This window comes from Eptatretus burgeri, chromosome 1, assembly GCF_056783735.1.
Source record: "Eptatretus burgeri isolate ZD-2024b chromosome 1, Ebu_testis_v1, whole genome shotgun sequence".
In the NCBI taxonomy this organism is placed as follows: Eukaryota; Metazoa; Chordata; class Myxini; order Myxiniformes; family Myxinidae; genus Eptatretus; species Eptatretus burgeri.
Genome location: NC_140961.1, coordinates 50,917,529 through 50,935,643, shown reverse-complemented (window position 1 = coordinate 50,935,643; position 18,115 = coordinate 50,917,529). Strand labels below are relative to the sequence as shown.

At 39.3% G+C, this 18,115-nt stretch overlaps 2 protein-coding genes across 5 annotated transcripts in view; one reads left to right on the top strand and one right to left on the bottom strand.

The window, feature by feature from the left end:
* Positions 1 to 2,799, bottom strand: part of LOC147034471 (RING finger protein 145-like) — a 56,123-nt gene extending 53,324 nt beyond the window's left edge. For 2 of the 4 annotated variants that reach the window (XM_085883790.1, XM_085883815.1), the window contains exon 1: positions 2,527 to 2,793. The gene's annotated coding sequence lies outside the window, so the exon portion shown is untranslated. Of the gene's footprint in view, positions 1 to 2,526 lie in introns of all 4 variants that reach the window. The other 2 variants (XM_085883800.1, XM_085883809.1) reach the window with 2 other exon arrangements.
* A 10,795-nt stretch (positions 2,800 to 13,594) lies between these two features.
* Positions 13,595 to 18,115, top strand: part of LOC147034469 (uncharacterized) — a 119,315-nt gene continuing 114,794 nt past the window's right edge. The window contains 1 exon segment of the mRNA XM_085883772.1: positions 13,595 to 13,955. Coding sequence (XP_085739898.1) covers positions 13,831 to 13,955 — 125 coding nt within the window. The 5' untranslated portion in view covers positions 13,595 to 13,830.

Genomic DNA, 18,115 nt, shown 5'->3' with positions numbered 1-18,115 from the left:
CCATTTGTTCTTCAAGCTCGCAAAATGCCCTGATAATAGAAATATTCTTACTGCTCATTTAACCACTGGTCAATGGTGCACTGCAACGAATCATTTGGTTGAAACCGTTTATCAGGCAGCTCAGACTTCAGACATCAAAACAAATAATAGCCACTCAGGGCCAAGTATCCATAATGTAAAAGGTGCATAATTCCACTGTTCAAAGCCAAGCTGGTGAATGATGGCCTGTGCAAATCTGGCCTTGTGAAATAGCTCATTATCGTGAAGGGACAGCAGACTTTGCGAAACTTTTGAACATCGATTCAGCAACCGTTTTTTTCTGTATCGGACACGTTTGAGGGTGGTCCAGACCTCGAGTGATCTTCAATCAATTCCCTGTCATGATTGAGCTCCTCCAACCATCGTGCCACTGTGGTATGACGAGGGACATCTCCCTTAGCACAGAAACCATGTGTCCGTCAAATTACTTTGCAGCACTTCCTTCCTTGCACAACAAATTTATGACCACACATTGTTCAAGATTTGGAAAGTCCATCATTCAATGACTTTTAAAAGAACAGAACAGCATTATATATATATATATATATATATATATATATATATATATATATATATATATATATATATATATATATATATATATATATGTATATATATATATATAGTCATCCACAGATGGTATTCCAGACATGAAATTTGAGCACAAACTACAAGAAGGTATGTGGCTTCCTTTCGGTACTCTCCAAGTAAATGAATTGCAAAACATTTTGAACCTTCCTCGTACATCGTCGTCATAATCACTGACGTACGGGATGAGGAGGATGATATCTGTGGCGAATCGTGGTCCACACTTCCATATTGATTGGTTTGCGTTGGATGGTACCTAATGGTTTTAAACCATTGAGGAACACATGCTGGCAGTCAATGCAGGGTGAACATTTCATTTTGCAAAAATTTGTACACGTTATTTGCAAAGATTCTTACAGATGTGGATTCCACCAGGGAAGTTAGGAGGTTGTTCCAATCCTTGATCACTCTGATTGATGAAACCATTTCTGAGAAGTAGCCTACACCTGGGCTTGAACACCTTCATGGGATGACTTCTGGTAGAGTTGGTAATTGCAGGAGTGAAGAAGTGGTTGAAGGAGGGGGGGCGGGGGGTTGATACGGTGTAGTCCTTTTAATATCTGTAAAAAATGCGTCACGTCACCTCGTATGCGTCTAAAACTTAGAGACTTCATATTCATGTGTCTCAGTCTCTCTTGGTAGGGGAGACGACGTAAGGTAGGGACTAATTTGGTTGCCCATCTCTGTACCTTCTCCAATTTATCGGCCTGCTACATATCTGGGACACCATGCCACCCATCCATCCATTGGGACCATACTCTGTGCAGAGAGTTGGTGCTGCCGAAGCAGTCTCCTTGGCTGTTGGACACAATCCTGGACGGGTCGCCACTCCGCCACAAGATTCCAGCAAGCTGGCACTCATTTTGCCGACCTCAGAAGGATGACACCTGATATCAATTTAACAGGGATTTGAGCTCAGGATCCTAGGCTCCCAAGACCACCACCACCCGAACCACAAAGCCAACACCAGGCATACACCATGCCATGTTGCCGTACTAACTTCAAAACAGGTCAGACCAGAGACTTCAAACGGTGGCGGCAATGTAACTTCAACCAAGTTCGTGAAGGTACGTTTTATAATAATTATTATTTATTATTAACCCAAGCACATGCTTCACCTTGGTAACTACAGTGGAGGCTACGTCATGATGGAATGTTAGTTACAGTAGGTCCTTGTCGATTGTGATGCCTCGATCTTTTCCTCATTCCGGACATTTTCAAGCCCAAGTCCATCCGTTGTGCAACACTCTTTGGCGGCACCTTCACCAAGACGAAGGGTCTTGCGTTTATCTGGGGTGAAAGGAACTTTGCATCGCTGACACCAGGCAGCTCAGACTTCAGACTCGGTACGTTGAAGCAGGAGACTCGTATGAAACTTCTGTTCTTCTCATGTCCATTGCTACCAAGGTGGGTGTAGCCTGGTGTTGGCTCAGTGGTTCAGGTGGTGGTCTTGGGATCCGAGGGTCCTGAGTTCAAGCCCCGTCGGCCGTTGAATTAATACACCGGGGGGGGTTGACTCAACCTGTCATCCTTCCGATGTCGGTGAAATGAGTACCAGCTCCAGTGCGTGTACTGCTAGAGGGGCACTGCATCAGCGACACAGTGGCGCTTCCAATTAATGATAGCTGCCATACGACCACCATCACCACCAAGGTGGGGCGTGGAGGAGGGTTATGAAAAGGAAAGGGTAGTGTCTTAAGATTAAACAGGAGAAGAAGAAGAGTTCGAGCTATGACGCATTCGATGAACTATGACGTAAAAACCGCGTCACTTTCGATCGAAAAAAAAAAACAAAACAAATCGTTCATTTCCTCATGTATCCTGTAAAATCAACGTGTTCACAACAACCATCGACCACGGTTTCGTTAAATAAATAAATACATCGCTTTACACACTCACCCGGTTACGTCTCTCCATGACATTAAATCGACTCGAGTCGGAAATTATATCCTGTCACAATTTATTTAATTAATTAATTAAATGCATCCAACGCAAAACATTCTCTGAACAAATCTGCAAACTTGCCACAAAATACAGGAAGACTGTTCGTGAAATGGCGAATTACACGTCTTTATAGTTGTACGTTGAGACGTTTGGTGAAAACTTGCGCAGTGGGAACGGGGTGACCGGTGGTTGCTCGCCCTGCTCAACTAAACAACAGCAATTTAAAGTTTATATAATTTTAAAATTAAATAACCACACTTCATAGCTTAACAACATGCCTGACAAGCGGATTTTTGGGGCCAAAGAACGGAAAAAAATTATTCCTCTCCGGGTTGGCACACGCGTACTATACCGCCATGGCCGTAATGAGTGTGTATATACGCGGACGAGCCGACTCTCGTTTTTTGGCGGGAAACATGCTCTCGTGGCCACACGAGCTATTCTCACGAGTTCGTCAGCCTTCGGGAAAGTTTTTTTTTTTGCGATCGGGTGTTGAAAAATCAAAAACATTCTTGTTACGTGCAAGCAAAGTAAAGACGGCTCACACGAAGAATCTTATTCGCTCAACTGCTTTCAATCACGTCTTGTGCCCCCATACCACGACAGCCCGCTGACGTCATTTCCGGTTCCGGATCGTCATTTCCGGCTCATCATGCATCATTAATATTCATGTAACTCCCAATACCACAATTATATCCGTCACGATTCGTTTTCCAATGCACGAGCTAGTTCCAGCCGGTATGATAAAAGCTACGTACAGTATAGTATCTGGCAACTCGACAGTTCTTAAATCTGAACATGTATCACAAGCAAGATCCTCGTCCTCTTAATGATGACGTCATAAAAACGAATATGACGTCATTGTGATGTATCAGGTTTGCGATAAATTATCTGTGCTAATGCCCGGCTTGATTCCCGCAAACAGAATTGAAAAAGCTTGCCTAGTTTGAGATAATTTTTTCGGCGATTTCCATTAGCGGAGATATTTTGACGTCATAACTTTTTTTTCTCGGAGGAATTTTCAAAATCGGAGATGGTTACTGTCTGCGCAGGGTATTTTTACATATCTGTGCCAAGTTTCAGGAAGTTTGGATGAAAACTGTAGGCTGTGAAACAAAAAAGTCCACAAGAAGAAGATGAAGAACAACAACGTGAGAAAGACTTTGAGATCCTCCATGAGGATCTAAAAATGTCTTTGTCACAGCCCTCACAGCCCTCACAGCCCTCACAGCCCTCACAGCCCTCACAGCCCTCACAGCTCCCCCACCCCCAACATTCCCTTCCCCAAAATGATGAAAAGTAAACATCATTATAAAAGTTGATTTTTAAACTTACCCCATGCATTCACATGACCCAGGTATGATCTTTTCATTGCTGATAGGAGACACCCAAACCAGATATAATAGTGTCTCCCTCGGGGAAGTCCGCCTGGTATATCTGGCTCCCATGTTAATGTAGCTGGGACACAAGGAAACAAAAGGAAATCAGACACAGGTGGAGGCCGTTCAGCCCATCATGCTTGCACCACATCAACACCACACAAATTTATCAATGTAAGAACAAAATAATAAAATGCAAGATGTGGTTTTTTTTTGTAGTTTGTGTATCCCCCCCCCCCCCCCCGAGGGGAGAGGGCATGGGCTTGGTTAAAAAGCACACATCAACCATATAACACCCCTTGACGAGACCCCCACCAACAACACTTCGTACACGTGCACACAGTCACCCGTCAATACTCAGGCTACCTAAAAGTCTGATCAACATCCCTATACCTCTCTATCTCCATAACTTCCAGGTACCTCTCTAATTCTAATTTAAACTTATCTACTTTTTCTGCTGCCACTACCTTTACAGGCATTATCTACTCTGAGTAAAAGTCCCCTGTCTTACTACCATCTTAACTCTCCTCTTCTATACTCTCAGGCTATGGCCCCTGGTCCTCTCACGATATACTCTGCTGAATAATTATTTTGCACTTATTATGTCTCTATGGCTCTACCCTTGATTACTTTCTATGGCATTTGTGCTGAACCCTTTCTATGGCATCTATGTCCTTCCTGAATTGTGGTGACCAAAACTGTTAGATTCCAATATGTTTCCAATGTTACGTAATATTCCAGATGTGGCCCTCACTAAATTCCTGTCCAATGTTAACACCACCTCTTTTGATTTATAAATGATCTCCCTCCGAATACAATCTAAAACTCTATTTGCTTAACCTATAGCTGCCTGGCATTGTTCTGCCTGCTTACCTCCCATATATATTACCACCCCCAGATCCTTCTCCTGTGTGACACACTCCAAAAGTACCTCTTGCATCCTGTAATCTCTATTTTCATTGTTCTTTCCCATCCCCAACACCTTACACTTGCTCAGGTTAAATTCCATCTGCCAATCTTTTGCCCAATCTATGCAAGCATCAATACTTTCCTGTATCTGATCACCACCCCCTCTGCTACCCACCTTACCTCTAAGCTTTGTGTCATCTGCAAATTTGGATAGCCTTCTCTTTACCCCATTATCCAAATTGTTGATGTAAATAATGAATAGTAATGGTTCGAGTACTGATCCCTGTGGTACACCACTACTTGCATCCTCCCAGCAAGACATCCTCCCCCTCACAGCCACTCTTTGCTTACTATTACTGAGCCAGTTTCCAATCCAATTAGCTACCTGACCAGCCACTAAGAACCTCCGATGTGGTACCTTATCAAATGTCTTCTTCGAGTCTAGATATACTATATCCACTGCCTTTCCCTCATCCAAGCTTTTGTATTTGCACATCGTAAAGATATCTTTTGTCAAAGGTTTGGTAACCATTACTTTGTTGATAATGATGCACAGCATCGAATTTCCAAATTGCAGACATCCATTAAATAAATCACCAATCCTGCCATGTTCACAGGAGGTACTCTCGCAAGGTTCAAAGTCCACTGACTGGCAGCAATCCTTGAGGGTTTAGGTCGTACGCATCTATCCACGGTTCTCCGGTCTGCATCATAACGAGTCTGCAGTACAGAGAGCTTCAAGATCTCAACCCTTTGGTGAGCTGAGAAAGTTCTCCAACTCTTTTGTTGTGCAGAGGCACACCCCTTTCTCTCAGATACTTTTCCAAGTATTTTTCACTTCTTTTATTAGCTCTGTGAGTCGTTTTAGCTGACAATCATTATCTTGCACACACGCTATACTTGAGCATGCCCACAATGGGTTTCTGCGCATGCGAACAAAGCATTCTGGGTGGACTAAGGTAAGCAAGGTCATTGGTCCAAATGTATTTCTAACTGTCCAAATCTAACTAGAAGGGCACTCAGTAGAGCGTATACCTCCACCATGGACTACCTGATCCATGAGAACATATCGGGCCCAATACATTTTTGAAATATTATGCTATACAATACTACATCATTTTTGGCCCAATCTCTCAATGGTGAAGAATCACTTTTGGAATTAAAATAATTCTCGTATCCAGATCCGGATTCGGATCCCGATCATCACCAAAATCGAATCAGTTCGTCCTTGTCAAACACCGAACCTGTCCACAAAATTTCATCGGGATCCGTCGACAACTTTTTGAGATATCCTGTACACAGACAAACAAACAGACACACAAGCAGACAGAAAGGTGTGAAAACAGAACCTCCTTCACCTTCGGTGGTGGAGGAAATAAGGTTTTGAAACTGTGGAGTAAACAACTTGCCTCAGTGTTTACATGTATTTATCAATCAACCTTTGATCATATTCCTGGTGTTGGCTTAATGTTTAGGGTGGTGGGCTTTGGATCCTAGAGTCCTGAGTTCAAATCCTGCTCACTGTTGAATTAATACCAGGTGGGGTTAACTCGACCTGTCATCCTTCCGAGGCCGGCAAAATGAGTGCCAGCTTGCTGGTATACCGTGTCGGATCGGTGACCCATCCAGGATTGTGCCCAATAGCCAAGGAGACTGTTTAAGCAGCACCAATGTTCTGCACAGAGTATGGTCCCAATCTCCCCCTCCTCCTTCGATCATGGTGTCATTCCACAAAATTGGAAATATTAAATTATCATTCCAGTACCAAAAGTTTAATATATCCACTGGAATTGAATGATTACCATCTAGTGGCCTTGACACGTAATGGAGTGAAGTCTTTTGAAAGGACATCATTCAAATGTTTGAGGAGTCAAGTGGGCTTGCTGACCAATTTCAATGTGCATATCAGAGTAATCTCGGGGTGTGAAGGATGCTCTGCTTGTTCATCTCCAAAGATTGTTCCATCATTTTGCTGCTCCCAATTCCTTTGTGAGATCACTGCAGGGCAAGTTTTTGCAACTTTTGCAACTTTTTTCATGGCATTCCCATGTCGCGGAAACGCAAAGATATCGCTTTCTTTTTGCCTGAGGATGTAGTGGGAGGGAGTTATAAGGGCAACTTTTTTGCAACTTTATCTCGTTAGCGCAACTTTCCAACTTTTCCATTACAAGCGCAACTTCCGGTGTTAATCACGCTCGGGTGGCTAAATCTGATAAATACTCGGCCATGTGGCGTGGTGCCTGCGTGAAGCGGCGATAGAAAGAACATTTTGATCGAGTATCACGTGTGCATTGAACGAGCTGACTTCCTGTCATGTGTTGCTGTGGTGTTCCTGTTTGCGATCAAGTTGTTATATCTTACCTCCTTTTCCTTAAATATCGAGTTTAATCTCTATTATAAGGACGTCAGCCTTACTTACCAATTATGCCCAAGGAAGCTGCTTCTTCTATTGCAAAAGTACGAGCCGATGCAGCAGAATTTCCAACCGAGTTCGTCGTAACTTCTGGGAACAGCAAGCTATGTTCTCCAGTCGTGTGCCACGGACGACGGTCCAGTGTTCTGAAACATCGTGACAGTACAAAACACACGAGAGCCAAGGATGCTGAAAATGAACCTCGACAGACATTGCTGCGAGCTGAGAAAGTGAGCAAGGGACAATAATTTGTTGACAATTAGTTACAAGCTTTCTCTCAGCAGATATCTCTCTAAAAACTCAATAATCTGGAGATGAAGTCACCATTCCAATTCATGGGCTACAATGCACCTTCGGAGTCCTGTTGCCGATCGCGAGTGGCATCAATGGCAGAGAAAGAAACGTTGCGGACCCAGAACTTGCTCAAGGGGAAGAACATATTTATGGTCATCCATGAAACAGAGGTGGCAGGCGCAAGGTACATTAACACTTTCGTGGGCAATGTCCAATCACCAGAAAAGACTTTCCTGCTGCACTGCATTCAGCTTCCAGCCCCAGTCAACTCACAGACAGTACTACATGCAGTGGATGATGCCATCAGAACACTACAGTGTGTTTGGTCGAATCTTGTTCGACTCTTGAGCGACGCCGCTGCGCGCTGCATGACTGCTGCTGGACGCCTCCTCAAGCAAATCTCCCCGCGACTATTCCATGTCACATGTACTGCGCATCTACTTCATGACCGTGCCAAAAAGGTTCGAGCGCACTTCTCTGGCATCGATAATCTGATCGCCAGGGTCAAGAGTGCTGTCATCAAGAACAAAGACCCTAAGGAGGAGTTCGTCGCAGTTAGATACCCCCCTCCACCCATTGTAACCCGCTGTGCAAGCTGGTTAAATGCAGCTTTCTACTATGCTGACAATTTGCCAGAAGTCAAGAGAATCATTGGGGAATTTCAAGGTGATGGTTTGCGTGTTACCAGAGCGAAGGAAGCTATAGCATCAGAACACCTGGCGAAGGACTTGCTCAGTATCGATCATGACTACAAGTGCCTGATTGAGCTAGTCACTAAATGCGAAAGTTCTGCATATACGATCTCTGATGCTTTCAACGATCTGAAATTGCTCAGCTCCAGCACTGATCCATGTGGGATGGCGTCTTATTTGGAGAGGCGTTTGGAGCAGAACAAGGACAGAAAGCAGATCATGGATCTAGCGAGCGATGACATTCCACCAAGTTTGTTCGGAAAGTTGCAAAAGTGTCAAGTTATTTCGGTGAGCGTTGAACGCTCTTTTTCGATGTTAAAAAAAAATCTACTAGCGAAGGACTGTAACTTCTCACCCAAAAACATTGAGAAATATATTTCTGTGTATTACAATCACAGCAACGAACCGTCAATTTGAGTGATTTGATTTCATGCCGACTTTAAAAACCTTGTAAAATGTCATATCATTGCTGAATCGATGAAAATGTTGCATCATTGCCTACTTGCAAGCTTTGAGAATTTCATAAAGAAATGACTATTGGTCGTTGCAGTAGCCTCTGAGCATGGATTTTCAGGTACTTTTTAGTGCAAATTTTGGTAAAAAATAAATGCAACTTTCCCCGTTTTTTAACGCCACAAAAAATTGCCCTAAAGATCAGTAATATCGATTTATCCAGTGCCATAAATATCATTGTATGAAAATTATTATTTGCCAAGTTAGTGAAATTAGATGTCACACCTGAGCTTTCAATATTAATTCAGTTTTCTTACAGATCGACCACAATGGGTGACGTGTAAAAATAGGACCAGTGGACCTGTAGCTTATCTGGGCCATGGCCTAATGTTAACACCCAAATTTGGTAGCATTCTGATTGGTGGGTCTGGAGAAGAAGATTTTTGAAGGAATTTACTAAGTCTGCCATTTTGACCTACTTAAAGCCACGTGACTGGAGAACAAGCTTTGCAATCCCCGTTACCAGTCAGGAGCAGAACCTTGCTGCTAAATTTCAGCCGGATCGGCCCAGCGGTTTGGCTGGAGAATTGGAAATAGGAGACGGACGGACGGACGGATGGTACACGATGAGAATACCTTATCTGGAATTCCAATTCCAGATAAGCTACTTATTTGAGATCATGTGCCAGGGTTTTGAGTGTAGGGGCACCACAAGGTTATGTTGTCTGCTTGTCAACCCCATTTTGTTGTTTTTGTTGACCATACGGTACAGGTGAGTGCTGCAGTTCATGTCCTAATTGTGGTTTTGTCAAAGATGTTGATGATATAGTAGATTAGTGGGTTCCGACTGAACGACAAGCGTGAACATGTGAACGAAGTTAAGACGTTTGTAGACTGCTAACGCACAGAAAACAAAACGAAAAATCCCATAGAAAACCAATCGGCCAAATCACATTAAAAAAATCCCACAGGAAATTGGACCAGTGGTATATATTGGTTTCTATAAGGAAATTTAAATACTGGTCCAGTACAACATACAACACCAATAAAATACTAGTCGGTCAATGGGACCAGTCGGTCAATGGAACCAGTCAGATTGTAATAAAATACCAATAGGGCAATGGAATAGTATTGTGGAGAACAAGTTTCTGAGTATAAGTATTTGGGAGCAGAGTAATCAATGACAAATTGATTCAGGGAGCAAGAATTCTCAAGTGTTGGCTGGGAAAGCAAACTAAAGATTGTACTTTTTCAGGAAATTGAGAGTTTTACGTCCACAATAAAATCTTGGTTCATTTTTGTCAGTCCTTGATTCAAAGTATTCTTACTTTCAATTTGATATGTACGAGTGAGTACATTTGGTTATTTGTCAGAAGTTAAGGAATTGTAAATACCCAGGAATATATATATATATATATATATATATATATATATATATATATATATATATATATATATATATATATATATATTTATATATATATATATATATATATATATATATATATATATAAATATATATATATATATATATATACAGGGTGTCCCAAAAAAATGTGCTCACTCTTTAAATGATAATAAATGCGTTGTTTATTGACTCAGAAACAAGATTAATGGTTAAATGTATAAATGGATAAATGCATGTTTACAAATGTTCAAACTGACGACCATCACGTTCCAAACACAGCCGAAAGCGCGGACTTATGGATTCAACAGCGTTACGAATCATTTCATTTGGAACTGCAAGACATTGTCTTTCGATTTCCTCTTTCAGCTCATCGACTGTTGCTGGTTTTGAGCTGTAAACCTTATCTTTGAGATATCCCCAGAAAAAGAAGTCCATTGGAGCGAGGTCTGGGGAAGGCACAGGGAATTCAACACTACCTCTTCGCCCAATCCATCTGTTCGTAATTGTTGTTTCGAGATAGGCCCTTCCATCACGGTGGTAGTGGGGAGGTGCTCCATCTTGCTGAAAGTAAATCTCTTTGTCACCAAATATCTCTTCGACACGTGGACCAATGGATTCCTGCAGCAAGTTTAAGTAAACATCCCCAGTGACAGTTTGGTCAAAAAACAATGGCCCTAGGATGCCCAATGCTGATATCCCACACCACACAGTAACCCCTGGTAAGTTTAAATGGTGTTCCATAGTAACATGCGGATTTTCAGGAGCCCAGTAGGTGCAATTGTGTCGGTTAATTGAGCCATTTAACTTGAAGCTGGCCTCATCGCTCCAAACAATTTTGGATGGAAATGCTGCATCTTCTTCGCATTTGCCCAGGTACCACTCACAAAATTCAGCTCTCCGGTCAGGATCATCTTCATTTAGAGCGTGGATTAATGTTGGAATGTAACTTTTCCAATTAATTAGCTTCAAAGTGCGATGGGCACTTGATTTTGGGATTCCTGTCTCAAGAGCCATTTGTCGTACAGATTTCCGTGGGGATCGGTGGAGGGTTTCCAGCAATTGATTTTCCTTTGCGGGGGTGGTTGATGACCGTGGTCTTCCTGAACGCTCCTTATGGACGTCATGCACAGTTCCATCTGTTTCAAACTTATCTTGGATGCGAGCAATGGTGCGTCACGTTGGTGGATCTTTGTGAAAATGTCTTCTAAGTTGTCTTTGCACTTCCATGATGTTTTCGTGCTTCCAGTAGCACTTTATGATCAATTTTCTTACATATAAAACATATAAAACTTACATATAAAACACATATTTTCTTTTTTTTACACATATAAAATATTTACACATTTTACACATTACATATAAAACACATATTACATATTTTCTTACATATAAAACACCTAGTCGTACTTCTGCCATTATGAGGGTCAATTTGAACTGAAAATAAATGAAAAATTCAATGAGTTATGAGGAGCCAAAATGTGAGTACATTTTTTCGGGACACCATATATATATATATATATATATATATATATATATATATATATATATATATATATATATATATATATATATATATATATAAATATATATATATGGTATATATATAGACCTGTATTGTATATATATATATATATATATATATGGTATATATATATGGTATATATATATATATATATATATATATATATATATATATATATATATATATATATATATATATATACAGTATATATATATATATATATATATATATATATATATATATATATATATATATATATATATATATATATATATATATATAGACATATCTGAAAAATATATACATATCTATATATATATATATATATATATATATATATATATATATATATATATATATATATATATAGACATATCTGAAAAATATATACATATCTATATATATATATATATATATATATATATATATATATATATATTATAGATACATATATATATATATATATATATATATATATATATATATAGACATATCTGTATATATACATATCTGTATATATATATATATATATATATATATATATATATATATATATATATATATATATATATATATATATATATATATATATATATATATATATATATATATATATATATATATATATATATATATATATATATATATATATATATATATATATATATATATATATATATATATATATATATATATATATATATATATATATATATATATATATATATATATATATATATATATATATATATATATATATATATATATATATATATATATATATATATTTATATATCCTGGTGTTGGCGCAGTGGTTAGGGCAGCGGCTTGGGATCCAAAAGGTCCTGAGTTCAAGCCCCGTTGGGCCACTGAATTAATACACCAGGGGGTTGACTCAGCCTGTTGTCATCCTTCCGATGTCGGCAAAGTGAGTACCAGTGTACTGGGCCGGTGTATACCCCGGTTAAAATCGGTGTACCATATCCCTGTGTCGTAAGAGGCGACCAGGGTTGCGTCAGGAAGGGCATCCGGCGTAAAACATGTGCCAAATCACTATGCGGATCATACGGATGATCCGCTATGGCGACCCCTAATGGGAGCAGCCGAAAGAAGAAGAAGATATGTATATATAGATATATATATATATATATATATATATATATATATATAGATATATATATATATATATATATATATATATATATATATATATAGATATAATTTTATACATATATAGACATAGGTGTAGATATGTATATACATATATATATATACATATATATATATATATATATATATATATATATATATATATATACATATATATATATATATATATATATATATATATATATATATACATATATATATATATATATATATATATATATATATATATATATATATATACATATATATGTATATACATATCTTTATATATCTATATACATACATATATTTATATACGTACATATGTATATACATATCTTTATATATCTATATACACATATATATATATATATATATATATATATATATATATATATATATATATATATATATATATATATATATACATATCTGTAAAAAAACCGAAACATATATATATATATATATATATATATATATATATATATATATATATATACATACATATCTGAATTGCCAGTAGATGAAAAATTTTCCATGTTTCACGTGGACAATAAAAAAGAATGAAATGAAGTGATTAGACAATGGGCGGTGTATTCTTATTTCGACGTTCAACTTTCTCTTTCAATAATTGTCTTGGAGCTATTTTAATTTTAAATGTGAATGTTTACAATCGAGTTTAATTTTGATGATGTTTATAGAGTTCAGCGCATGTAAAAAAAAACAACAAACTATTTTTCTTTTTATGCGAAGGAACAATTTTGAAGAAAAAGAAGAAGAAGCGACCGAGCTGGTCGAGAACGAAGAAGAAGAAGAATAAAAGAAGAAGAAGACCTCCAAGAAGAAGAGTATTTTCAGTTGAATCAGGCCTTACGTTTTATTTTCGTTTCATCATTGTAATCTGCTTCCACAGTGACGTCTCGTGCGGTTTTTCCCATTCTGAACTGGTTGTGTTGTGATACGAACAAGGATCGAAAAGGTCGGGTTTAATATTCCCCGTCACAAGACGGAAGGCCGCGGTCAGATTCGATCGCATTCTCATGGCGGGTAGGCCAGCCAGCCAGTCCCCGGTGGCTTCTCAGATCCCGCAGGCGGATAACGCCTCTTCGGGTTCTGGAGACGAGCCTGCGGTCCGGGGGAATGTGGTTGGAGATCTGCTGGCTGGGTGAGACGTTTGCGATTGTTGTGGGGGACCTGTATTAGGTCTTGATCGTCGTTCGCGCGCCCTAGGCCTCAAATCCACGGTCCGGCCTGTCTAGCTTGAGCAACCCTCGTGTTTCCTCGATTTAGGGTTATGTGTGTAATCTTATTTTTAACAATAACATCGTTTAAATTTGAGAGTATTTTTTTTTTTTTAAATCCTTTATAGTTGGCCATTAAAATACCAAGCTCAAATGAGCTAAGATCCTCGTCCTCTTAATGATGACGTCATAAAAACGAATATGACGTCATTTTGATGTATCAGGTTTGCGATAAATTTATCTGTGCTAATACCCGGCTTGATTCACGCAAACAAAATTCAAACAGCTTGCCTAGTTTCGGAGATAATGGTATAGGCGATTTCCATCAGCGGCGATATTATGACGTCAACTTTTTTTCTCGGAAGAATTTCCAAAATCGGAGATGGTTACTGCCTGCGCATGGGCTTTCTGCATATACATGGCAAGTTTCACGAAGATCCGATGAAAACTCTGGGTTGTGAAACAAAACATGTCAAAAAATAGGAATGACGTCATAAAAATTGATACGACGTCATAGTGATGTATCATATGTGCGGTAATTCATCTCTGCTAATGCCCTGTTCGATTCCTGCAAACAGAATTCAAAAAGCTTGCCTAGTTTTGGAGATATTTTTTTAGGCGATTTCCATTACCGGAGATATTTTGACGTCATAACTTTTTTTCTAGGAAGAATTTCCAAAATCGGAGATGGTTACTGTCTGCGCAGGGTATTTTTACATATATACGTCAGGTTTCAGGAAGTTTGGATGAAAACTGTAGTTTGTGAAACAAAAAAGTCCACAAGAAGAAGATGAAGAACAACAACGTGACTAAGACTTCGAGATCCTCCACGAGGATCTAAAATTGAGTAACGTACAAATAGGGGGAAGGGTTGTGTAGTCGTCCAGGGCAGGGATCAGGCTCCCTCGGTCACCCCCCCCCCCCCCCCAAGGAGAAGGTTATCTGCATTTGCTTTGGTCAGGCCTTGGCAGCAGGTTCATTGACTGCAATCATCTACTACTACTACCACTACTTCTACAAGTACTACATTAACGGCCCCCAATTATTCCCACCATTGGGAGTCTGTGCAAAAAAAAAAAAAAACATTCCCACAAGTCTTTCACGAACCGGCCGGCCAGGTCCGACGTTTGGCCGGAGGTAATTATTGCAGGAATTTAATTTGTTCAGCATTCTGGTGACAACTCTCCTCTCTCTTCCAATGGTGAATTTAGTGTCCTATAATTATTATTAACAGCGAATGGGACACCCGGCTTGATGTCCGTCCGATGGACGCTGCACATTGTGATGCAAAGCCCTGCACGTGAAGCGGCTATCCGACGGTTTGTAGTCCGGTCGGAAATGAAACCCAGACTCGATAGCTCAAAGATAAGTCTGCTGCGTTGGCGTCATCCTGTCAGACATTGTTTAATGCAATGTACCTCTCAATGAATAGGCAACGATGGATGGTGGTACTAGTGATAGTGATGGTGGTTGTAGCCAGTGTGACCACTCCTCATTTTCATAAATGCCAAGGTGAGCCAATGAAAAAAGGCAAGAATTCACAAAGGTTCAGAAAAGCGATGATAATAGAAAACCTAAAATCCAAGAAAAGCGATAGAAAACCAAGATGCCAAGGTGAACAACGAATAGCCAAGATCTTGTGAAAAAAGCCGAGTGGTCACACGGGTTGTAGCTGGCTTGAGGTCCGAACTCTTTCTGGAAACGTACATCTGAGTATTGTAGAACTTGTATGGCATCTCTTGACAGAGGATGCTCACCACAAGTCATGAGCGTTTCCGTGGCGAAGGAACGATCCTGATTCTAGGTTGCCATTCACCGCCAAGAACAAATTCACGAGTGCCACTCGATGCGGGGAATTTCTGCTCGGCATCCTTGGGAATCGAACCCACACCCGTGAGAGAAATGCAAAGATGTTTCACCCACTACACTGCTCAGCTGCTCACGGTACAAAATGTAGTAGTTCTCGAAACCACATGCAAAATACACCTTCCTTTGTACCCTGTTGTTTTCGTTAACATCCGTGCAGGAAATTGTACCTTATGCAGATAAAGGAAGAAAACAAAAATCTACATTTAACTCCACACCACTCTCCTGATAGTCGTAAAAGAAACTCCCGATGAAGTGGTAAAAACACTTGGAAGAAGGAAACAAAGATGAAGAAAAGGGAAAGAGGCTGGGAAGGAAGAAGGTTCATTATATTAATAATTTGATCTCATGGTACTGATGAAAATGTGTACTGCTGTTCAAATGAAAACATCTTTACTCTCAAAAGAGGGCAGATTGTCTTGATGACCAGGCAGATTAGTCCGACGTCTCTGAAGATCATGTGTGAGCCAGCTTTTTTTTTTTTTAGATCATCGACGAGCGAGCTTGAGCTTGTCTATGATTAGTGGCACCTCGTGAGCACGTAAAATCAGTACCCAGGCAATGGCCTCCACACTGTATCCACACAGAGCATTCACTCCGAAGGTGGAGGGGTGTGCGTGGAGGCAACGAGGCTGACTGTCCCTTTACTGTGAAAAGTTTCACATTGATGAGTAGGTCATGCGTAGAGGTGATGAATAATTTCTGTTGCAGCTTTGTCGATTTCCGAGAGCAATGCAAGCAGTTAATATTTGTTATTTTGGGGAGCTGCTCCATTGTTATCTCACCATTTTCTTTCAAGTGCTTGTACTCCCACTTAATTTTTTTTTTAATGCCTCCACTGAAGAAGTCACCGGAGGAATTACGTTTTCGTGTTGTCCGTCCGTCCGTATTTCCGGACAATGCTAAATTTCTGTTTTCTCTGCAACCGCTTATCCGAACGACACAAAATTTTCACCACTGGTGCAGCTTCTCATGTGGAATGTTTGAATGACAATTATGACATAGGTCACGTGGTGTGGCATCCATATTGGAAAAAAGAAAAATATTGAACCTCTATCCCTGAAACCTCTCCACGGCAAAAATTGAAACTTGGCGCATGTCAAGTACTCCCCATGGAAAACAAGTGTTATTTTTTGATGATGTCATGGGAGGCTTTGTTATGACACCATAATTGCATATGTCCAACGCTTTATCCGATCGGTATGAAAATATTTGAGCATCATCCAGGGTTAAATTGTATGGGGGGGAAAATATTGATGACGTCATCGGTCATGTGGATTAGCAGCCAATTTGTTTTTTTTAACGTAAAAACCATCAAAAGTATTCTTCTCCAAAACGGCTTAACAGATCGAGGTGAAGCTTTACAGGTTTGATCGCCTATCCATGAGGAACAAAAAGTTCTCCACCTATGATGAAATCATAGGTCACATGGTTTGGCAGTTGTGTTTTTTTTTTTTAGATCCTCGTGGAGGATCTCTAAGTCTTACTCACGTTGTTGTTCTTCATCTTCTTCTTGTGGACTTTTTTGTTTCACAACCTACAGTTTTCATCGAAACTTCTTGAAACTTGGCATATATATATATATATATATATATATATATATATATATATATATATATATATATATATACATATATATATATATATATATATATATATATATATATATATATATATATATATATATATATATATATATATATGTAAAAATACCCTGTGCAGACAGTAACCATCTCCGATTTTGAAAATTCCTCCAAGAAAAAAGTTATGACGTCAAAATATCTCCGCTAATGGAAATCGCCTAAAAAATTATCTCCGAAACTAGGCAAGCTTTTTGAATTCTGTTTGCGGGAATCGAACAGAGCATTAGCAGAGATGAATTACCGCACATATGATACATCACTATGACGTATCAATTTTTTATGACGTCATTCCTATTTTTTGTTTCACAACCCACAGTTTTCATCGGATCTTCGTGAAACTTGCCATGTATATGCAGAAAGCCCATGCGCAGGCAGTAACCATCTCCGATTTTGGAAATTCTTCCTAGGAAAAAGTTGACGTCATAATATCGCCGCTTATGGAAATCGCCTATACCATTATCTCCGAAACTAGGCAAGCTGTTTGATTTTGTTTGTGGGAATCAAGCCGGGCATTAGCACAGATGATTTATCGCAAACCTGATACATCACAATGACGTCATATTCGTTTTTATGAC